The sequence below is a fragment of the Nuphar pumila genome, chromosome 17, assembly GCF_984573655.1.
Source record: "Nuphar pumila chromosome 17, dmNupPumi1.hap1.1, whole genome shotgun sequence".
In the NCBI taxonomy this organism is placed as follows: Eukaryota; Viridiplantae; Streptophyta; class Magnoliopsida; order Nymphaeales; family Nymphaeaceae; genus Nuphar; species Nuphar pumila.
In genome coordinates, this window is record NC_143265.1 from 77,190,260 (window position 1) to 77,214,755 (window position 24,496).

The 24,496-nt window shown below is 39.7% G+C and overlaps 1 protein-coding gene across 1 annotated transcript in view; it reads left to right on the plus strand.

The window, feature by feature from the left end:
• Positions 1-24,496, plus strand: part of LOC149812312 (uncharacterized) — a 40,713-nt gene that overhangs the window by 2,222 nt on the left and 13,995 nt on the right. The window contains exons 4-7 of the mRNA XM_089993027.1: positions 69-341; positions 7,671-7,729; positions 23,934-24,021; positions 24,136-24,330. Of these exons, the coding sequence (XP_089849153.1) occupies positions 69-341; positions 7,671-7,729; positions 23,934-24,021; positions 24,136-24,330 (615 nt within the window). The remainder of the gene's footprint in view (positions 1-68; positions 342-7,670; positions 7,730-23,933; positions 24,022-24,135; positions 24,331-24,496) is intronic.

Below are 24,496 nucleotides of genomic sequence, written 5' to 3' on the forward strand. Positions count from 1 at the left end.
TTCATTTGTTTCTGGTTTCTGTTTAGAAAGTTTTGGCTGACATTGAAGTCTCAATTATTTTGCTGCAGGAGGATGAGGCATTATTGCCTTGGCAAGATTGGGTGCTTTTCGAGGAAAATGTCCTTAAATCTGCTAATCCTATTATAATAGAAAATACAAGTTTAACAATATTCCATGACTCCAGGCCTCTAACAGTTGATAGTCTTCTTAATTTTTCAAGTTCACCAGAATCAACATTATTACAGCAGCTTCTTGATAGAAGAAAAAGTGGGTTGACAACCTCTACTTCATCTCCTTTTTCGATTGAAAGGCAGAACTCGCTGATTCAGTTTGAAGCACATGTGAGAACAATATCCCCCCCCCCCTCCCCAACCCCCCCTCCTCTCTCATATGTGAATGTGCTTGTGTGCACTGTAGCTTATTGTGCCTGTACTTTTTTTTATCATTAAATCTTTTCATATTTGATGGTTAGAGATGTACTGAAAATATTTGACAGCTATATAAAAGAGAATTTAAGGTGGTATCAGTAATTTGGTGATAGTACAAAGGTTAACCCTGCATCTAGATACACTGTTTTTCAACACCAGCAAAAGTTTCACTATTTTCATTAGACCCCATCTATTATCATCACTAGTGGTAGTGGGTTATTCTTCACCTTTGGTGCCAATAAAAATAGAAGTGGAAAAAGGTAATATGCAAGGAAATCAAAGCAGGCCAGGTATGTCCCTGAGTTTTACACAAAAGCATTGTTCGAATTATGAAGTGGCATTTTATTCAATTGTTGAAATGGGAATGACAAGAAATTTTTTATCAATGTCTATTGATCATGACTAGGCACTTCATCGATTGGATGAAAAAATAAATTTCTGAATGGAAGATTGAAAGAAGAACCTGGATCAGCCTTTGGGGTATAGCATACATATGTAGATTCAAGAAAGTAATATATGGATAAAAAAGGGTAGAATGATTGTGTTAAAATATGTTTTGTTTATATATATATATATACATGTATATTTTTTCATAGCTTGTAATCTAGGGTTCTTATGTATTTTTTACCTTTTATTTTTGTACTTTATTGTTTTTTATTGTTGTAATAGGTGCTGCCCATTAGGGGCAGTTTTGTCCACTTTTTATAGCCGTTAGGCTAGGCCCAACGGCTAGTTGAGCTAGCCTTCTTCCCCTTCTTATATATATATGGGATTCTTCCCATATTTATTTTATGATTTTCTTAAGCATTTTAAGTGAAATAAAATATTAAATTTTATATTGCTTTAGTGCTCATTTGAGATCTTTTGGTGTGTGCCCTTAGTGGCTTGTGTATTGCCTTGTGTTTGTGCACGGTTGTTTTTGCTTTTTGAGGCTTTGTGAATATGTTTTTTGTTGTTGTTTCATTAGGGAAAAATGAAGTGTTCGGGTACCATAGTCATCTAAGGAAGGGTTTGTATAGACTTAAACAAGCCCCTAAAGCCTGATATGATAGGATCAACAAGGTTATGTTAAGTTTGAGTTATAGATCTTGTTATATCGACACTGCTATCTTTGTGAAAGATACATGTTCTAATATTATCCTTTTGTCATATGTAGATGATATGCTTATTATATGAAGTGATAAAAAATGAGTAGAAGAAATCAAATTTATTCTTAAAACTCATTTTGATATATCTGATCTTGGCTATTTAAGGTATTTTTTAGGTATCGAGGTGGATTATTCACCCAAGGGTTATCTCGTCTCGAATGAAGATGGCTGCAAATATTATAACTCGATCAGGGATTTTGGATGACAAAAAAGTAAATATGTCGGAGGTCATTAATGCTAAGATGAGGCTCGAAGATGGAACTCTTCTTGAAGATCCAACATCATATTGACAACTAATCGGGTCCTTAACTTGTTAATTATAAGGCCAAATATAACTCTTGTCGTTTATACAACAAGCTAGTTTCAACATGCACCAACTACTGTACATATGAGCACAATATTAAGAATTATCAGATATATTAAGAATTTCATTACTAAAAGGCTTTTCTTATCCTTCTCTTCTTTTCTAGAGTTAATTGCTTATACTAATGCAAATTGAAGAGAAAATACTAATAATAGAGTCTTAACTACTGACTTTTGTTTGTTTTTAAGAGACTCATTTTTTGAAGGTATAAGAAGCAACAAAAGGTCTCCTTGTTATCAATGAAAGTGAAATATCAGGCAATGACAATGCCAACTATGAAGATTATTTAGTTAAGAAGTCTTCTTAAAGATATGTGAGTCATCATCTCAAATCCTTCGAAGATGTGTTGCGACAACAAGAATGCTATATACATCACTAGCAACCACACCTTCCATGAATGAAGAAAGCATATAGAGATGGACTGTCATTATGTTCAAGAGGAGTACTTGAAATGAATGATAGAGTTGCCTTATGTGTCTTTCGAATGTCAACTTGTAGATTTTTTCACCAAGGCCTTGCCCTCTCCTCGTTTTATGTTTCTCTTTGTCAAACTTTTGGTTATCACACTGTAAGTTTGAGAGGGATATATATATATATAGCTTGTAATCTAAGATTCTTATGTATTTTCAACCTTTTATTTTTGCATTAAGGGTAGGTTTATCCTCTTTTTGTAGCCGTTGGGTTAGTCCAACGGCTTGACTAGTCATTGGACTAGCCCAACAGCTAATTGAGCTAGCGTCCTTCCCCTTTTTCTTGTATGTATATATAATGGGATTCTTCCCATATTTCTTTTATGCTTTTCTTAAGCATTTTAAGTAAAATAAATTATTTATTTTTTATATTGCTCTTGTTCTCATTTGATATCTTTTGGTGTGTGCTCTTAGTGGTTTGTGTATTGCCTTGTGCTTGTGCACATTTTTTGTTTGCCTTTTGAGGCTTTGAGATTTTATTTTTCTTTGTTGTTTCATTGCACATTGTACACAAGTGTTGCACATTATACACGAGTGTCACCGAAAGTTTAACAATGCAATATCAAAAGATATCCTTTTGATTATTTCCTAGATTCTACTTTCTTCTTAGCAATTTTTCAGTTATTTTATCGTAAGTTTGAGGGGGAGTGTTAAAATGTATATACATATATAGTAATGATACAGTGCTCAAGGAGTACCTACTCCCACCTAATAGAAGCTTTAAATTGTCAAAATTTGTAAACTTTTTGGTTGATCAGACCCTATACATATGACCTATATGCATTATTTAGTAGAGAACAAGTTTTGGATCATGCGATTATAGCATACGTGTATGTTTTTAAGACCTTTAAAAATCAACGGCTCACAATGTATCAAAATTTCATGACTTAAAAAATGCTACTTTTATGTCCAAAAAACATGATACAAAACATGATTCCTATCAAATAATCTATGTTGATTACATCCATAAGGTTTAATTGAGAAGATACAACCTACAACCATGATTTCAAGTATGTGGGAGTAGGTACTCTCTCATACATATAATATGTATATATACAATATATATACATGTATCTGTATGTATACATACTTGAGTATGTATACATATTTGTGTATGTATGTACTTATATGTATACATCAGAGTTACCAGAAGCTTCTTAGATAGGTGGGAAACCCATTTCCTGGAAACTTACTTTGGAAGCGCGATACTCCTCGCTTCCGAAACTTGATGAGAACCTCGATTCCCCATGCTTCTCCTATGCTTTTCACATGCTTCATATGTTCTTCTTATATGTTCTCTTACTCAAATTTTCATGTTTTTTATGTGTTTTCTCTCTTCTCACTCACTTCCATGTGCTTTCTCTAAATTGATAGTCATTGTTTTTAGATTTTGTTAAAAATTTAATTCTTACACTAAAAAATCATGAAATTAATATTAGTCACTTTTATTTTAGTTTTTATTTGTATTTCATTTTGATTCCCATTCAATTCTTATATATATATATATTATTCCTCGGTTCCCACTTCCTATACATTTTAAAATGCATCGCTTCTCGCTTTTGCTTATTGTATTGTTTCTCGCTTTCGCTTCCTAGTTTGGCAACCTTGGTATACATATATATTATATATGTAAATATTGTAACTATTTATTGTGACTATTTTTCTCTTTTTTCTTTCTTCTTTTTTCTTAGTTAGGTTCTTTTTGGACTAGTCAAATAGAGTTGTTGGAACTGTCCCAACAGCTCTATTTGTAGCCGCTGGACTGTTCCAACAGCTCTATTTGAGACTACCTCTTGTGTATAAACAAGGGTGAACCCCCTTATTATTTGTAATGTATTTTCTTTTCATTTTGGTGATTAATAAAATATATTTTTATATTCTTTGTTGTGGAGAACCCCTTTTGTGGTTTTTTTTTTGTGTGTGTGTCCTTGGTGACACTTTTGTGCTTGTCCATTTGATTTATTGGTGGACATTTTGGTTCGTAATTGGAGGATTGTATTTCCTCACATTACAAACATATGATAATCAAATAATCACCCCGAAATTTCTTCTTTCTAAAAGTTTAATCCATCTCAACATGGCTCATTTGTTCTTGTTAAATTGTGCCGCTATCTATTGAAGAATTTCAAGAGACAGATGTCGTCAGCTTCTGCCTTGGATCAGCAACCTAAAATACTTCTTCAAGAGATCAAGGAGTTCCTATGGAAAAAAAATAGCAGCATGACGTCTATGCGTAAATGATATCACCTCGGTCTACATGCTAAATCTTATGAAACATGATTATTGGAGAACAGGGAGTGGAGGATAAATCATAAAACAAGAAATGCTGACATAAAGCATTCTCTCCATCACTTTTGTTCTGTTTTTCATATTTAGTTCAAAAGAGCACCTTCAACAAGTTTTTATAGCCTAATTAGTGCATGACTCCATGTATGCAACCCGAAATATAAAATTCCTATGTAGCAAAAGGGTACACAACAGAAGGATAGACTAGGAAGAAATGCACCAACCATGGCCAACAGCTAGTGATGATATGATAATCGCTGGCAGTAACTACACCCAACCCAAGGCTTGGCTTGTATTCCAATGCAGATATTGAAAACTTAGCACATTGGTTATAAAAAAATCTTACTTACATGGAATCTTCTAATTTTTCAAAAACTCTTAAATTACTATTTCTCTCTCTTCCCCCTAAAATATCTCCATAAATTACTTTTCTTCTTTCTCATTGGCCATAAAAAAAACTTACATTCTCAACAAAATGTTGTTGGAAATCTATGTCACATGGGTGCAGGTACGGGTGCGACACGGGTGCAGAGCAATTTCAAAAAGTTTGGACATGGGGATACAACTATATATATATATATATATATATATATATATATATATATATATATATATATATATAACAATAATAAGATCCGACCCCGATACCATCTTGGATCCAGGTCGGATCCGAACCCAACCCGAGTCCAAATTAATTTTAATAAATAGACAAAAATAGACTCGGTCAAAGTTGACTGAGTCCAAAATATGGATGGACTCGGACCTAGTGCGTTGACCGAGTCTGACACTTAGTTGACCATGTCCGCCCTGTGTCCGAAGCCGCACCCGTGTCAGGGCGTGTCGACGCGGGTGCGTCGACCTTTTAGCCAAGTCCATGTGACTTAGTTGGAAATGCATACATTTTTCCATGTAGTTATTCATCTTATTTAACATAAAAACTAACATAACCTAGGCAGGCCCGTCTATATGGATGGGCTATTATGTTTTAGTTTAAATATATATTGAGCCATATAAAAGGGTATTATTTTCTTTAGTTATTTAGTTGTATATTTTAAAAATAAGTTATAATGTGTTTGAAGCATATACATATTTAAATTTATTTATTTATCATAAAAACAGGCCTGGCCATATGGATGGGCTGCTAAATATCTACTTTTAATAAAAATATATCTTTTACTATACATTAAAATATAAAAATAAAATTTTATTCAATATAAATTAAAATATCCCATGTCCTTGTGTCCTACTTTCCGAAAAAATTTGAGCCTTTGAGTTGAACCCGTGTCATGCATCCTTGTATTCAATAATCTAGTTTTATTGAAGGAATATGTGAGCACAAGCAACTGCCAATTGCGAAAGCTCTCCAACAACCACCCGAATAAGCAAGATGCTATATTCCTATTCATTTATGTGGATAATATCATTATTGCAGGAAATTCAGAAGATCACATCCAAGAAACTAAGGCGCTTTTGGACAATAAGTTTCTTATAAAGGATGAGTTAAAATACTTCCTTCAAGTTGGTGTGGATGTGAAAGAGGAGCAACTTATCATCACTCAATATTACATGATAGATTAATTGGCAAAGACAGGAGCTTGGAACTGTATGGTCGTGGCTATTCTTAGTCCATTAATCAAAGACAGGATGTAGAAAAAGGTGATTGGTATGAACATCCCACTAAATATCGTAGCAAAGATGGAATGTCACAATGTCTCACCTTCACTAGACTTGATATATCTGCTGCATACCAATGCTACAATTTATGCATGATCCATGAAGTCATATGGAAGCAGTGAAAAGGATTTTGAGGTAACTAAAAGGGCATAGTAGGTGTTGGGTTAGGTAAAAAAAACTATCTCCAATTGAAGATGTGCTTACTATGATGATGCTTTCATATGCTGATTGGTAGGTGACCTTGATAGCAAAGACTGATTTCATGGTACTGTCTACTCGTTGGAGGCAATTTAACAAAGAAAGAGTTGTTGTGCAACCCAACACAAAGGTTAGAGTATAGGCCCGTGGTAGGTGTTATATTCAAGATAACATGAAATAGACATCTTCTAAATGAGGTCAATAAGAAAACTCTAAGACCATTGTTGTTCTTTGATAACCAAAGTGTGACTAAAGTCTTCTTGACTTTAATTCATTGTGCTAAACAAAGCATTAAGATAAATTGGCATTTCATAAGACCAACGATTGAATCTAAGGAGTGAAGGCAACATTTGCCAATTGGAGAATCAAGTTGTTGATTTCTTCATGAAGGGGCTGACCACAATAAGATTTTGGTAATTGAAAAGTCTCCACAATTCAGTGGAGCTATTAGGAGACGTATTAGAAGCATGAGTCGCAAGTGTCACATCTTTGATGGCATTTCTATAATGTTATTCTTTTTTAATATTTGTTGTGTGTCACTTATTCTTGGCATTTTTGTACTTTTTACATTTTTTTAATATTAAAGTGATTTAGAAGGCACGAGGCACACCTGGGAATTGTGCACTTTCAGCCTGTGTTATCTTTCTCTTTCAACTTCTTATATCTTGTTATCTTACAAAAGATTATTTTTTTTTATAATCAAGACTTACTGGTGTTTTAATATGTCTATGTATGCAAGCAAATTTTTATGTGCGTACATGTATATGTTCACACATTGATGGAATTTTTGTTGTTCTTGTCAAAGTCTGGGCATAATCCATGGTTAGTATCTTGCTGATGTTCTTACATGGAACTGCATACGTAGTGACCATGTACAGTTCTTCACCCCAAAATGGTGTTTTAATATATGTATGTGTATCTATGCATGTATATATTTATGTGAATACATGCGCATGTATATGTTCACACTTTGATGAAATTTTGTTGTTCTAGTCAAAGTCTAGTCTCTATCCATGGTTAGTATCTTGCTGATGTTCTTACTTGGAACTGCATATGTAGTGGCCATGTACAGCTGTTCACCCCAAAATGTGTCTATTGGCAGGATCAAGCCTCTGCTGGCACCACAGAGAGTCAACTATGTGGAGAATTATATGAGAAAAGGTTGGAAAAGTTTCTATTTTATCTTTTTTTTTGGTCTTGCATGGCTGTTGCTTCAAATGACTCACCTATGGATCTTCACATGTTGGGTTCTTGTCAAATGTTGGAGAGACATGCATGAATTTGTGGTACCCTGCGGGTTTGTTCAGAAATTTTGAAATATCATGTGCTATTTGTGTTGCTCAGTCCATATGTCACATTCTGTGACTCGTGATGCCTGCTTGTGTGTTGTCTGTGTGTGTGCACTTACGCACTTGCTAGTTCTCATAAGTCTTAACACATATCAGATAAGTAGAGCTGTTATCAGTTGTCCCGTCTTAGTCCACAAATTTCATCCCCATTCCTCTAAATACACAAGCATCCTGAAAATGTAAAACAAATCCTATCTTCTAATTTTCTAATACAACCACACTTGAACAATAATCTTTTAATTCTCTGTGGTTACATGCTTGATGAAATTTCAATAACTTAGTATATAGGGCAAAAATATCCTGCATTAATTTTTTTTCCAAAAAATATAAAACAACTTTTGTTATTGTTGAGGACTTTCTTAAATTATATGAAAGGTTTAACAGTATGCCATTTACAGTTTTTTTCACTTCTTAATTGATTAATAGAAAATAGAAGGATATAGGGAAAGGGAAATTTTGTCGAGAACTGAAAAGATCGTATTTGAGGTAATGTTAGGTGGGCGATCTTAAAGACAACTTCAGAGGGTGTAAGACACTGATTATGGAACATAAAGGGATCAGTCAAACAGTGAACCTGAAGTTGTTGCAACGAGGGGATAATTCAGCGTGTTAGATGTCAATAACCCTTATAAGACAACAGATAACAGGGAAACCAAATACTGATGTTTTCTATAGAGATTAGGTACTCAGACAAACAGCATTAGGATAGTCTCATGGTGAGCTTCATGTATTATGGTAAACGTCTGGAGTAGTGGAAAGGATAGAATCATGAACAAGTATATTATGGAAGTTTGGGACGGTTTTGGTGAAAGGCAAAAAGTAAAGAATGTCACTTAAATGGGTTTGGCATACAATAGAGAAGCTTGAAACTAAAACAGATACAAATGGGATAGGTGCTACGAGTTCAAGGAACTATGAAATGGGAAAACTGATACAGACATTGGAGGAGAGAGTGGAGATGGCATAAAATAAACTGAGCTGTGGTATGCACAAGCAAAGAGACTGGTGAAATTGGATATGCACAAGCAACCACATACATGGTACAGGGCCTAATCATATTGATAGTTAAGTACTAGTTTGGTGTTTCCATTTCTTGATTTCACTGTTGTTTCTACTGGATGTATTTTGCCTTTTTTAAAGGTTGTTGAAATCCCAAAAATTTTAGCTAGTGTCTCATTTGGACATGTTTTCCCTTATTTAAAGATTGTTGAATTAAAGAGTTTTTTGCTGAAGTCAACACCTGCTTTTTTTTCTATATGGTACGGAATGTTGGGCTGCCAAGAGACATCATATTAAAAAAGTGAGTGTAGCTGAGATGCGGATGCTTAGATGGATGTGTGGAAATACAATAAAAGATAAGATTCGGAACGAAGAGATACGTAAGAAGGTAGGTGTTGCACCCATTGAGAATAAGATGCGAGAGAATCGTTTACGGTGGTTTGGACATATTCGGCGAAGGCCTAATGATGCTCCAGTTAGAAGGTTGGAGAAATGGGAAAATATATTAGTTAAAAGAGGTAGGGGTAGGCCTAGGAAGACTTGGATGGAGATGATAGGAAAGGATATGAATGCTTTGAACCTCACCGAGGACATGGCGTTGGATAGAAATGATTGGAGGAAAAGGATTCATGTGGAAGACCCAAAATGAATTTCTTTTTTGGTTCATATCGCTGACCCCAATTGTTTTGGGATGAAGGCGTAGTTGTTGTTGTTGTTGTTTGTTGTTGTTATTAATGCTATTTATATGTTTCTTTCTCCTTGGCTATGAAGGAATATCAATGAAGTGTTAAACTTTCAGATAATTGTAGGTGTTTGTAGGTGTTCTAATTCATTATTTGCTCAATGGAAGTCAGATACAATTTTGATTAAGCTCAAGAGTTTTCGTGTGTCCATTAGCTACAGAGACTACTGACACTGTCTTGGTTTGCTTTTTCAGTTTCCTTCTGTCTATTGCCTTCAGATTCTATCATGACGAGCTTTATTCTTTAGAAATCAAAATTTAGATTTGCATCTATCTTAGTTAATTGAGTCACTTATCAAGTAGGACTTACTATATCCAAGTCATTTAATGTGAAATCTTCCCAGTTAAAAATCCATGTCAACAAATCTGAAATGACTCAAGGAAGACTATGTTGTTTGGCAGTCTAGTTGAGACTTGGTTTCATCAAGCAAGTCTTTTGAGACAGCTGAATTAACTGAATCTTGATGGACGTGAGTAAATGATGCAGCGATAGCCTCAGAGCTTTCACGTTAATTGTAATAAACCGGGGAAAAAAATTTAACTTTGGATTTGGGTCGGATCCGGACCCGGACCCGACCCGGACCCAAATGGAAGCACCGCCTCCCGTGTTTTGAAGACAACGAGGCAGGGGTTTCAAAGAGAACCCCCACCCCCTTCTTCCTCTCTCCTTCTCTCTCCCCGATACCCCCCGACTCTCCCTCGTCTTCTGTGATTTGCCGAAGAATCCTGTCAGGCCGCTGCCTTCGGCGACGACACCACCGGAGCCCACCCTCGCCGGCGACAACCTCCCCTCTGCGACCTTGCCGGCGATGCCTCTCTACACGATGACCCCCCAGACTCGCTGTCGGCTGCGCCTCGCCAACCTTTGCCGCCCCTGTTTCCGAGGGCTCGTCGATGGCCTCTTGGCCGGCACCCTCAGTCTCGCCTTGTTGCCGACCACCTACTTCCTTCTTTCTGCTATGAAGGCGCCAACGACCCACCGCCACCGCCTTTCGCTCCGGCGACCCCCAGGTATGCACCCACCTCCCTTCTTCTTTTCTTTTCCTTCCGCCGCCCCTGCTTCTCTCTTTCTCGGGATCGGCCGACAAGGGGGATGAGCCCCCTGTCGTCACCTGTTGTCGGCAGGAGGACTCCCCCCCTGCTTCTTTTTGGGATCGACCGACAGGGGGGCTGAGCCGCCTGTCGTCGCCACTCGTCGGCAGGGGGACTCTCCCCTTGCCTCTCGCTCTGGGTCTACCAGGGAGGGAGGTGCTGAGCACCTCCCCTCATTTTCCCCCCTCTTCTTTTCGGCAGGCTGCAGGGTTGCCGCCTGCATCGCCTCTTCTCTTGGGCGTAGGGCTTTAGGGGAGGGGCTGCTCGTGCCTTGGACGGCAGGGTGGCAAGCTCCGCCTCCCCTACCTGCCTTTTGTTCAGGTAAGTCAGCAGGGGCCGAGCCCCTGCCTTTTAGCCGACAGGTCGGCAGGGGTAAAACCCCTGCCGCCTATGAGAAGGGTTCCGGCAGGGGGTTTCGGGGCCCTAGCCTGCCCTTTTGTGTTCACAGGGAGGGTCGAGACCCCTCCCTGTCTCTTCTTGGTCATAAGGAGGGTCGAGCCCTCCCTGTCTCCTTTTGTCGTGCAGGGGAGGGGTCGACCCTCCCTGCCTCTGTTTGTTGCGGGGAAGGGTTCAAGTCCTCCCTGCCTACGTGTTCTGCAGGGGAGGGTTCACCATCCTGCTTTCGTAATATGCAGGAGGAGGGGTCGAGCCCCCTCCTCGGTCCCTTGATGTTAGGGGAGGGGTCGAGCCCCTCCCTACTTGTCATTTATACAGGGGGAGAGGTTGAGCACCTCCCTGCTTGTTTTTTGCGTAGGGAAGGGGTCAATCCCCTCCTTGTTTCCTTGTTTCGTTGGGAAGGGGCCGAGACCCCCTTCCTCCCTCTATTGTTCAGGGGAGGGTCGAGCCCTCCCTGTGTTTTGTTTCTGCTTGGCAAACAGGGGCTTATCCTCTATCTTTGTTTCTTTTTGCAGGACAGAACAGGGTCATCGTCGTTGTCCTTTTGCAGAGATGGCAGAGGACCGAGTCCCTTAGCCCTCTTTGCATATTCGACAGGCAGGGTGTGGCCTCCTGCCTCCCTCTTAGTGGCTTGCAGGGAAGGGCCTCGCCTCCTTGCTCTCTTAGCAGGCAGGGCGAAGCCTCCCTCGTTGTCTTCTTCGGGCAAGGGCGCGACCCCCTGCCTCCTCGTAGTCTGCTGACAACAGGTCAGCAGAGGCTCGCTACCCCTGCCCTTGCTTCTTGCGCTTATGGCAGGTGCGCAAGGGCACGATGCCCCTGCCTCTCTTTCCCTTACGTCAGGACGACGACAGTGCCCCTGACCTTTTATTTTGGTGTTAGCTTGCTAAGATTGTCACTTTTGCAGCTCGTACGACGGATCCTGCTCGCGCTCTGCGACCCGAGCCGTCCATCGCTTACACTCGCAGACGCCAACAAGCTTGCAACTCTCAAAGGTAGGGGAAGATTGCACAAAAGACTTGGACAATTGAATTGAGTTCAATTAACTAAAAAGGATAATTAAATAAATATATATGCATATATATATATATCATATATATTTATACGAGTACGCATTTAACTCAAGGACGCGGTTTCGCGATCCTTGTCCTTTACTTTGCCGTCGTGCATCGCGCAAAGGTTATGCGTTGCACTCCTTTTTACAATTCCTTTACTTTGTCGTTGAGCATCACGCAAAGGTTCTGCGTTGCACTCCTGCTTACAGTTCCTTTTACTTTGCTGTTGAGCATCGCACAAAGGTTCTGCGATGCACTTCTGCTTACAGTCTTTACTTTGCTGTCGCGCTTTGCGCCAGGCTCTTGCTTTTGCATATGTGTTGTTATTGTCTTGCTATTGCAGATGATGCTCAGGTTCTCGTTCATTGCATACGCGTTTGAGGCATCCTTGCGGAGGATGCAAGAGACATCTATCACTCCCTCTTGCGACAAGAGTTCAGTCGGGAGCTGGCGATACACCTTCGTTTAAGGAGAGGGATACCTCGCAAGGATCCTGGCTCTTTGTGTGCGCAGTCTTGCAGAGTCGACTTGAGATTTTAGGGAGCTGCGCAAAAGCATCAAAGACTGCTCCAAATCGAAGCATTTGGAAGGATGTGACTGGCTGGTTCTGCTCGCCTTTTTGGCATATCTCGGGTGATCCCAAATTGGGGGTTCGAGCGAACTTCTTAGTGGGTGTTCTGTTGAGAAACCCGTATCCCGTCTATCGAGGCCGATATCGAGTCATGCGAGACATGTAGATACCCCGACAACAGACGTGATTCAAGATAATCACATGCATAATGTTGGTGCAAGGTACTGTTGTTTCAAAAGATAGAGTAAAGTTGATAAACTTTACATTTTTGTGAAACACTCCTGTTGAGGCTTCTATTGATGTGTTATACCCCCTTCATCCTAGAGTACTTGTAGTCGTGCACGACACGTCTAGTACTGCGATGATCGGATGAGACGGTCGTGCGACCTCGAACAGTGCTAAATGCACAATGCTGTAGTCACATAAATGGCCTCACATTCGCCTTCACATGCAAGATGCTCGAGTGATTTAAAGACCACAATATAGGATGGGTCGTTGGTTAAGCAACCCCTAACGCACCCATTCACTTCTGGTTGTCTGTCAAGGGAGAGGACAAAACAATACAAAACTCCAATGGACAGGTTGTTAACAACCACCCCACGAGCAATGATCTGGCCTCCCCAGTCATTGGAGTTAAGGGAAAAGAGACTACAATAGTTAGCTCAATACTTCTGCAGAAGTTGGATGCATCCGTGGCACTGCTTTTCAACCTCTGGGGAATCCTCTCTCGGCTAAAGTCGTTCCCTTTGGAGCGGACTCAACTAGCTATTCGAGTTATTGAAAATACATAGAATAACAAACGCCCGAACTAGTCTCAGTTGTTTCTACGTTTTGTCTGCGCGTACCCACAGACCAGTAATATCGAAACATAAAGTCTGTTCACACTGGTCGATCGCTTGCTTGCTCAGTAGTTCAGTATGCTACTCGTTGAGTTGTGCACGCTTGTCAAGGCATTACTCTAGTTGGTTAAACTGCTTACGCAGTTCTTTGCGGAGTAATAAGGAGCTTCTCATATTAGTTAAATGCTTATAATAATAGCATTATGCCAGTTGCTACATATTAGCATGTGACTTGTTTTACCTCTTGGTTGAACTGTTTGGTGCTTATTGTAGCGTAACACTTGTTGGCTTGCATCTCTTATGATTGATGTGATTGCGTACAACTCGTAATCTACGAACTGGTGGCAACTAGGATTGATGTGACCGCTTGTCTTATAAGCTGCTTACATATTGTGGTATAACTGTTGCCGTATGATTGCTTATCGTGTATAACTTATGAATGACTTGTGATGCAATGGTTTATGCCTTACGATTAATTTAATTACTTGTTGATGGACTGAGCCATATTATGGTAATTGTATGCTTTACGAGCATTGTTATGAATGTTTGTCTTATTCAGTTGTTTTGTTTGGCTGTCAGATAGGGTTAGTTACTCTTCGCCTATAGAATCAACTGGATTGCCATATCTGCGTGTTCTTATGTGTCGTTTACGCATGCTTTGATGTCCTATTTGTAGATTGCAATATTTCTTGTGGCAATAATGCGATGCGTAGGATTATATGCTTATGTGTGGAGTGATACGATGCATATTGCTGATATACATGCTTGTGGCCGTATTGTGGCTACTAACCCCGAGGCGGTCAATGGTTTGGAGCAATCGATTATTGATGCATGTATCACTGAGTGGGGTGTCTGTCGAGGACCTGATCTCCAAAGGATTATCTGCGAGGGCGTGTATGATCAAGACCAGGAAACCGGTTAGAGTGGTAGATTCTCTGTGAGGATGTACACTGTCCACGAACGGGTAGTCGCAAAGACGGTGAACTCCTGTGAGGAAGTGTATGGTCCAAGACCAGGTATACCATCTAGGGCGGAATTCCTTGTGAGGTTATACATTTCCAGATCAGGTGATCCGACGTTGATCTTGTTGATTGTAATAGTGACTATCGACCCTGAGAGCGGTCATTTGCGTTGATGCGTGTATCACAATGATTTTCATTGGATATGACATTTGTTGGGGACCGACTTCCCAAAGGTTTCGCTGTGGGGGTATGTATTATCAAGATCAGGTGACCCGGCTAGAGTGAGAGATTCTTTGTGAGGATGTACACTGTCTACGAACGGGTAGCTGCGAAGACGGTGAACTCCTGTGAGGAAGTGTATGGTGCAAGACCAGGTATACTCTCTAGGGCGGTAATTCCTTGTGAGGTCGTATATCTCCCGGACCGAGCGATCCGACGTGGATCTTGTGTTTTTGCTTACCATAAAAAGTTATGGTGAGCTGTGATGATCTTCTGAGATTGTTTGTGATAGCCAACTATGAATTCATAGTTTCGGCTTTCTGTTTTAGCATGATTACATGCAGGACTCAGATGTGAGAATCAGATCGTTAGTGATTTGAGTTAGTGATCATGTTTTGGACCTCCTACGGAAGGGTGAGCTTTTCTGAAGAAGTATGACGCCTTAGTGAGTCATAACCGGTGACTGTTGGCCACGTAAGGCCTTGAAAGATGAGAATAAATTAAGGTTGTTCAGGACAAAGCATTTGTTAGAAGTAGTGAGAGCGACAAACGATGTTCTGATACTGATTCAATGCAGAGACCTCGTTCTAAGAACGAGAACAAGCTAGTTGCGTGGTGGTTCACAGCCTATGATCAATCAAATCGTATGCTGCGTTTGTCAGTTGCACTGCTTACTTGCTTTGAACTGCTTACTGTTTGCACTACTTACGCATTTGCACTGCTGACTCGCTCGCACTACTTATTCGCTTGTACTACTTACGCGTTTGCACTATTCACCTGCTTGCATTGCTTACCTGTTTAACTGCATATCTGCTTTAAACTGCGTAATATACTGAATTAAATGTGCTTAATTCAGTTTCTTGTAGTCTCTCTTGTGCACCTACTAGTTTTTCGCGAAACTAACCCATTCTATGGGTATAAGTGATGATTAGGTACACTACGGGCGATGACGCGATTGCAAGATGGCTTCAAGACTTCTTCCTGCTCTTAGCTCGCGTCCTGGACGCTTTGGGTTTGTAACGGATTTTTCTTATGATACCCTAATTTTGTGAGTTTTGGTTCTTTTAGCTAACGTGCCCAAAGATGTCAGCTTGCCTTCTGATTTAACAAAAGAAAAATCTTCCGTTGATTTCATAATCAAACTCTGAAGGAAAGAAATATTTCTAGTCTCTTGCCTGTTTTTCTAAAAAGGTTTGCAAGTTTGAAATTTGGGGCGTTGCATTAATGGGTGCCAATGTGATGTTGGTCTTTTAATGCACATTCAGTCGTGCAACCACAAAGAACTCAAGAACCCGTGGGTGCTGACGCTGAGAGGTGTGATGCGGTGAATGGATCGACACAGGGTTGTTATCGGATGGCTGCAGTTGCTCCTGCAATACACAGTTTGGACAATCAACAATAACCCAACATCGATGTGAGGCTAGAAAGGCTCGGATCACACGACCTCGTTGAAGCAACACGCTGATGCACAGTCGTGCGGCGTATAATCACGAAGAAACACGAGGAACCAATAAAAGGGAAAACTCGGAACAAAGGGTTCGAACACAATGTATTTTAGAGACGAATCAACTAATGATGCCCACAGATTGTGTTTTACTAACATGGAATGAAAACAGAAAACCCAAGGCTGCTGCAATCAAAACTGACAGATAATTAAAGAAATGAAAAGGCTGATAGAAAAGTAAAGGTTGCTGCCAACAAAACTGACAGAGAAAAATGTAAAACAAAGAACATTAATGTAAAAGTTGTTGTATAAAGCTGTTGTAAACTGAACTTGACAGAGGAAATAACAAGTAAAGCAAAATGTAAAGACAAGGGGACATGCAAATAGGAAAAGAAAAGGCGAAAGCTGCTGAAAGGGAAAAGTTGCTGAAAGGGAAGACCAAGACGGCTGCTGCCAGGTTGAATATTCTTTGCTCCTTTTCACGGAACCCTAGGCAGCTTATTTAAAGGGCTTCAGTTGGATCCGGGTCTCGGGTTCGGATCCGGACCCGAAACAACATCTTCGTGCTGTTGGGTCTGTGATGCCTGGGCCTGCTCTGTATCATTCTTCCCGGGTTGAGAAGAAGTCGGCTCCGACGACTGATCTTCTCCACAGTAAGCATATAGATCAAACACACCCAAGATAGGCTTTTCCATTTAAAATTGTGATTTGTCAGGAGCTCTTGACTCTGTAAACTTACCAATGACCACATCTCCAGCTTGCAAGTTGGCACCAATAAATGGGAATCCATCATCATCAAGGCTGGCCACCCTACCATACCCACAGGGCATTTTTTCAAAATCTACCGCCCCTTTCACTTTGCAACGCTTTCCTGTCTCCTTCAGAACGTCAACTTCAGATTTATAACTTCTGAAATGCTCAACTCTGAACATGCCACGCTATAATGAAGCTTGATTCAATACCAAAGAGATTTCTTGAATGCCGCCAAGATGAACATTAACAACTACAATTGCGTCTAGACCTGTCCACTCGGGTCGGACAGAGGTACTCGGGTCCCCAGCAAGGCCCAGCGGGACGTCGGGGCCCTGTAGGTCCGACCCACATTGTGGTGCGATCCCCATGGTGCGAGACCACGAGCCTAGGCCTGGGACAGGACCCCGCGTAACGTTGTGGTCCTGCAACTCAGGCCCGACCCGCGACGCAGTTGCTAGGACCCGTTGCGCCCCTTGGCGGTTCAGTTGGAGGGTATCCGGACATGGGCGACCCGGGGTCGCTGCTGATTCGAGATGGAGGGAAGGTACCGGATGGGGAGAACTGCCGCAACCTGCATCCTTGTGCAAGGTTTCCTCAACGCCTTCTTGTCGCGCCGTGTGTTGGAGCGTCATCGAGGCTAGATCGACAACGGTAGTATCAACAGGGTTAATCGCGCGCGCGCCTAATTGATTCAATTGCGCTGCGTGCGCATCCACCTTGGATTCAAGCGCGTCCATCAATGCTTCGACCCCATCCATGTGTATCGACAAACCGATTATCTCATTTTCTAGGCATAGCATATCTTCTTGCATCTCCGTCAATTTGTTGAGTAGCCGCTTCATGATCTCCTCTCGCGCCTTTCCACTCATAGGATCGTTCCTCGCTTCTTCCGTCATGCCGTTGACGAAGAAGGAGGGGTTGGGCTTTGATACCATTTTGATACAGCGAGAGCCTCAGAGCTTTCACGTTAATGGGTGCTGACGTGATGATGGTCTTATAATGCACGTTCAGTCGTGTAGCCACAAAAAACTCAAGAACCCGTAGGTGCTGACGCTGAGAGGTGTGATGCGGTGAATGGATCGACACAGGGCTGTTATCGGATGGCTGCGGTTGCTCCTTCAATACACAGTTTGGACAACCAGCAATAACCCAACATCGATGTGAGGCCAGAAAGGCTCAGATCACACGACTTCATTGAAGCAACACGCTGATGCACAGTCGTGTAGCGTACAATCACGCAGAAACACGAGAAACCAATAAAAGGGAAAACTCGGAACAAAGGGTTCGAGCACAATGTATTTTAGAGACAAATCAACTAATGATGCCCACAGATTGTGTTTTACTAACATGGAATGAAAACAGAAAACCCAAGGCTGCTACAATCAAAACTGACAGATAATTAAAGAAATAAAAAGGCTGACAGAAAAGTAAAGGCTGCTACCAACAAAACTGACAGAGAAAAATGTAAAACAAAGAGCATTAATGTAAAAGCTATTTTTGTAATTTCACATAGTTGTTTTAGAAAACAACTATTTTTATTTTTTTGATAAAATGTAATTTCATTTTTTATTTTTTATTTATTTATTTATTTTTTTAGGAACCAAAAGGGGCTCCAACCATAGAGTCGTTGGAGCCCCCAAAGGTCACAAATGTGATCGTTGGGGGCTCCCAACGACTGCATGGGAGGCCCCTTTTGGGCTCTTCTTTTGAGGCCTTTGCCCTTCCTTTTCCTTCCACTCCTTGTATAAATAGGGGTGAACCCCTTGTATGTATGCATTCTTGAGAGCTCTCTCTCTTTTCAATAAGAGGGTTTTTATATTGTTGCCTTCTTAAAGGCTTGTGCTTGTATTGTCCCTTAGTGGACTTGTGATATTGTCTCTTTTATTCATTGTTGTAAGTGCTTATAAGCACTCTTTATATTTCCGCAATATCTCATTACATGGTATCAGAGCCACTCGATTTTTGAAGGAAAAGTGTGGTTCGTGTATTTCATATTTTGTGTATCTCTTCTCACTTCTTGGAAACATCATGGAAACATCATGGAGGCAAAGATCGACCTATCCTTCAAGCTCAATGGAAAGAATTACATGATGTGGGCATCGACAATGGAAAACAACCTCAAAGGAAAGAAACTTTTTGGTTTTGTCATGAGTACCATTCCGGAACCTAAACTTATGCTCACGAAGAACGAAGGAGGTCAAGAAAAGGCTCTTGAAGGAGATGCTCGCCTCAAGGTCATTGAAAATCATCAAAAAAAAGTGGAAGATTGGGAAAGCAATCACGCGAAAATCCTTGCGCGGTTTATGAACAATGTTGAGCTTAAGGTATGTGCTAATATAGCTAAATTTCGTCGGGCCAATGAGGCTTGGTCATTTATGAAGGGTATGTATACCCAAAAGGATCTTGCAAGAGCGCATTTTTTGCAAGAAAAGATTAGAACCACCAAACAAGGTGAATCTAGCATTTAAGACTATTATAGTGCCCTAAACTCACTATGGGATGAATTGACTCTTTTAGAGCCAAAATGGGTTTCTATGGAAGATATTGAATTAAGACAAAAACAAATGGAACAAGAACGATTGTTTCAATTTCTTTTTGGGCTACGTCCCGAATTTGAGCAAGTGAGATCCTCACTTTTCCATAGATCTATATTTCCTCCAATTGAGGATGCCATTGCCGAAATCACTCAAGAGGAGACAAGGCTTGGCGTGAGTAAACATGTTGATGAAGTGCTTGCCGTATCCAAACCCGGTAACAATGTAAGAACCTATAAACCTCCTCATTTTGGGAAACAAGGAAACTATAATGGAGGAATAAAAATGATTGTTTGTCATCATTGCTATGAGCCGGGTCACATCAAACCCTCTTGCCCAAAACTTAATGGAACTTTCAAGCCTAAGGTGGCCTCTCTTGAAGAAACTACCACCAAAGAAGATGGAGGCAAGAATGGTGACCTCAAAGAGACTCTTGGGCAAATATCTATGGCTCTTCTACAAATTTCAAAAGCTTCTTCCTCCACATCGGGTGCGGCTATTGCTTCTACATCATCACCCGATACATATTCTTAGATCCTTAACTTCAGAGCGTCTTTTCATATGACCCCCATGAAAATGCACTTGATGTTTGCACCAATTCAAAGGATTCTTGTGTCTCTACGGCCGATGGAATCTTTTTAAAAATTTCAAGTATTGGCTTTTTTAAAGATTCTCAAATTTTTGTGTTCCAAAAGTAAGAGTTGTTCCCAAACTAAATTTAAACCTTTTTTCGGTCTCCCAAATTGCCGACCATGGATGTTAAATATCTTTCTCATCTAATGGTTGCTTTGTGCAGGATCTCCGGTCCGGAAAGCGGATTGGCCAAGGCTAGGAAGGGAGACCTCTACTATATGGACATCTAGACCTTCCCACAAATTATTTTTGTTCTTATGTCCAAGAAAAAAATATGAAAACTTGGCATAAAAGACTTGGTCATCCAAGTTATTCCAAAATGTATCTTTTTCTTTTTGGAAACAAATTTTATAAGGAAAAAGAAATTGGTTGCAAAGATTGTATTTTTGGAAAAATGAAGTCTATTCCGTTTCTAACTAGAACTTTTCTTTCGTCAAGACCATTTGAATTGATGCATTCAGATGTTTGGGGGCCTTCTCCGGTTATGTCTAAAGGGAGCTATTCTTATTATGTTACTTTTATTGATGACTTTACTCGGTATGTTTGGATTTATTTTCTTAGTCATAAGTCGGAAGTATTTACTTTCTTTAAAGATTTTCATAGAAAAATTCAAAATCAATTCCAAAGTAATATATCTACTTTGAGAACCGATTCCGGTGGTGAATATTTATCTCACGAATTTCAAAACTATTTAACCCAAAATGGAATTTGTCATAAAAAATCATGTCCTAGAACCCGTCAACAAAATGGCCTAGCGGAAAGGAAACACATGCACATTGTAGAAACCGCTAGAACATTACCTGTTTCTAGAAATATTCCAAAGAAGTTTTGGGCCGAAGCCGTTCTAACCGCAACTTATCTAATCAATAGAATGCCCTCTTCTAAGTTACAAAATGCTTCTCCCTATGAAAAACTCTTTAAATTTTCACTTGATTTCAATCGTCTTCGTATTTTTGGTTGCAAATGCTTTGTCCTATTGCATAAAAGAGATAAGTTGTCTCCAAAAGCAATTGAATGTGTTTTTCTAGGATATGATGAAAATAAAAAAGGGTATAGATGTTATGATTTTAAAAATGATAAACTATATGTTTCAAAAGATGTAACATTTCTAGAAGAAGAGAATGGTTTTGATAAAATAGAAGAAACAAATGAAATTGATTACATATTTTTATATGATCTTATTGATGACATACAAAATGATTTCCTTAAAAGCATAGAAGATACATCTGAGGTGTCCAATCTTGATATAATACCCTCAAATGATAATAATGCAAATATGAATGTTTACTGAAGAAGAAATTAAGAAAACCCTATTGGTGCCCTAAAAAAATACTCTCAAATTTCTGAGTCTACTGAGGGACCACAAGTTAGACATTCTTCTAGAATATCAATACCCCCAAATAGGTTTGTATCCTATGATTCCTTAACGCCCAACTATCGAGCATGTTTAATAACCCTACATTCTTATTTTGAACCCGCTCACTATAATCAAGCTAAATCTATACCACAATGGGTTGAAGCAATGCAAGTTGAACTAAATGCACTAAAAAAGGCTAATACTTGGGAAATAGTTAATCTACCCCCACACAAAAAACCTATTGGGTGTCGCTAGGTTTTCAAAGTCAAAACTAAAAGCGATGGCTCTTTAGAACGATATAAAGCTAGGTTAGTTGCTAAGGGATACTCACAGGAATATGGAATTGATTATGAAGAAACATTCGCTCTCGTAGCTCGAATGACCAGTGTCAGGACTTTAATAGTTGTCACATCAACCAAAAATGGCCTATTTATCAACTTGATGTAAAAAATGCTTTTTTAAATAGAAGTTTAAGTGAAGTTTACATGGATCCACCACCCGGAATTAATATTGAGCAAGGTCAAACTCTTCGGCTTTTAAAAGCATTGTATGGCCTTAAACAAGCCCCTAAGGCTTGGTATGATCGTTTCAGTGATATCATGATAAAATTAGGATTTCACTCTTGTTATACTGACACTGCTCTTTTTGTTAGAAATGCAGGTACTAGTATCGTGATGTTGTTACTTTATGTTGATGATATGATTATCACTGAGAATGATCAAAATAGTATTATTGATGTTAAAAATATGTTAAAAAATAATTTTGATATGTCTGATTTAGGTTTTCTTAGATACTTTTTTGGAATTGAAGTTGCATATTCTTCTCGAAGATATATTTTGTCACAGATGAAGCTTGTTGCAGATATATGTTCTAAGTCTAGGATTTCTGATGATAAAAAGTAGACTCCCGAGGTTATTAATGCCAAATTACGGTTGGAGGATGGGGTTCTTCTGGAAGATCCCACACCCTACAGACAACTCATTGGGTTTCTCACCTACTTAACCATCACCAGACCGGATATCACCCATGCAGTTCACTCAGTTAGTCAATTTCAGCATGCTCCTACAACTGTGCATATGAGTGCTGTTCTCCGGATCATCTGTTACATTCGGAACACCATCAATAAATGGCTATTTCTATCATCCTCTTCTTCCTTGAATCTTCTTGCTTATACTGATGCAGATTGGGGAGGTAATCCTAATGATCGAGTCTCATCTACTGGTTTTTGTGTCTTTCTAGGGGACTCTTTGATTGCCTGGCGATGCAAGCAGCAACAGAAAGTTTTACTATCATCTACTGAAGCTGAGTATCGGGCTATGACAACCACAACAATGGAACTTATATGGCTTCGCAGTCTGCTTAAAGATATGGGGGTTGATATTACCGAAGCTTCAAAGCTATGTTGCGACAACAAGAGTGCCATCTATATTGCAAGCAATCATACATTCCATGAGCGTACCAAACATATCGAAATGGATTGCCACTATGTTCGTGATGAATACTTTCAAGGAACAATTGCTCTACCGTATGTCACTTCAGAATATCAGTTGGCGGACTTCTTTACTAAAGTCCTTCCGGCTCCCCGCTTCATGTTTCTCCTTGGCAAACTTTCCGTCATTTCCCCGTAAAGTTTGAGGGGGGTGTTAAAATGTACTCCATATATATATATATTACATCAATACCTGGTAGGGGTATTTTTGTAATTTCACACAGTTGTTTTAGAAAACAACTATTTTTATTTTTTTGATAAAATGTAATTTCATTTTTTATTTTTTATTTTTGTATTTTTTAGGAACCAAAAGGGGCTCCAACCATAGAGTCGTTGGAGCTCCCAATGGTCACAAATGTGACCGTTGGGAGCCACTCCATGGAGGCTCTTCTTTTGAGGCCTTTGGTCTTCCTTTTTCTTCCACTCCCTCTTGTATAAATAGGGGTGAACCCCTTTATGTATGCATTCTTGAGAGCTCTCTCTCTCTTCAATAAGAGGCTTTTTATATTGTTGCCTTCTTAAAGGCTTGTGCTTGTATTGTCCCTTAGTGGACTTGTGATATTGTCTCTTTTATTCATTGTTGTAAGTGCTTATAAGCACTCTTTATATTTCCGCAATATCTCATTACATGGTCATGACATAATATCCTTCTTTGTTGGGCTCATACGACCTTGGGATGCAGCTTAACATAGACTAGATCACCAGGTTTTGGTTAGTTGTAGAACATCCAAGAAGTTGCACTGGTGACACATATGATGGCATGCCATTGGCTGGTTACTAAACTTTTGAAATTAATTCCATCTCAAATGTGTCACAGAGTAGAAATAAACACATGGGTATTTTGATGATTTGCATCCATCTCTTTTACAGGCTAATATTGGTTAGATTTGAGCTTGATTTTTGACACTTTCACATCACATTGCTGCATCTCCAGGATGAAGCCATACTACCTCCGCTGTCGCAGTTATCAACCTGATTTCAACTTGTGGATTGACAAATACCGACCAGATATTGCAGCAGAGGTCATGCTCTTGAATGTGTTCGTGAACAATTTTCATTTCATCATGACTATAACAGATCACTAGGACTGGTAATTCCTCACTTGCATTAGCCATTTACAGATATTGTCTCTGCAGGTATGTGGCAATTCTGAATCTGTTAAGATTATAAGTGAGTGGCTGCATTCCTGGTGTACTCGGAATCCTGAAAATGATAAAGATTCTTTTGTTTATTCACAATGTGGTATTGATGATGATGACCATGATTGGATTGAAGATGACGTGAATGGGGTTGCACTGAAAAATCTTCTATTGCTCACAGGACCTATAGGGGTATGTGGTGCATAATCTGTCTCAAATATAATTTAGATATCCTTTTCACTATAGTTTTTTCTCAATTTTTTGTTTTTTGATGTCCTTTTACTCTCCATCTTTTAATATATTTGTGAAAGAGGGGATCTTTTTGTTATTGTGTCTAGGTTTCTTGAATTAACCTTGT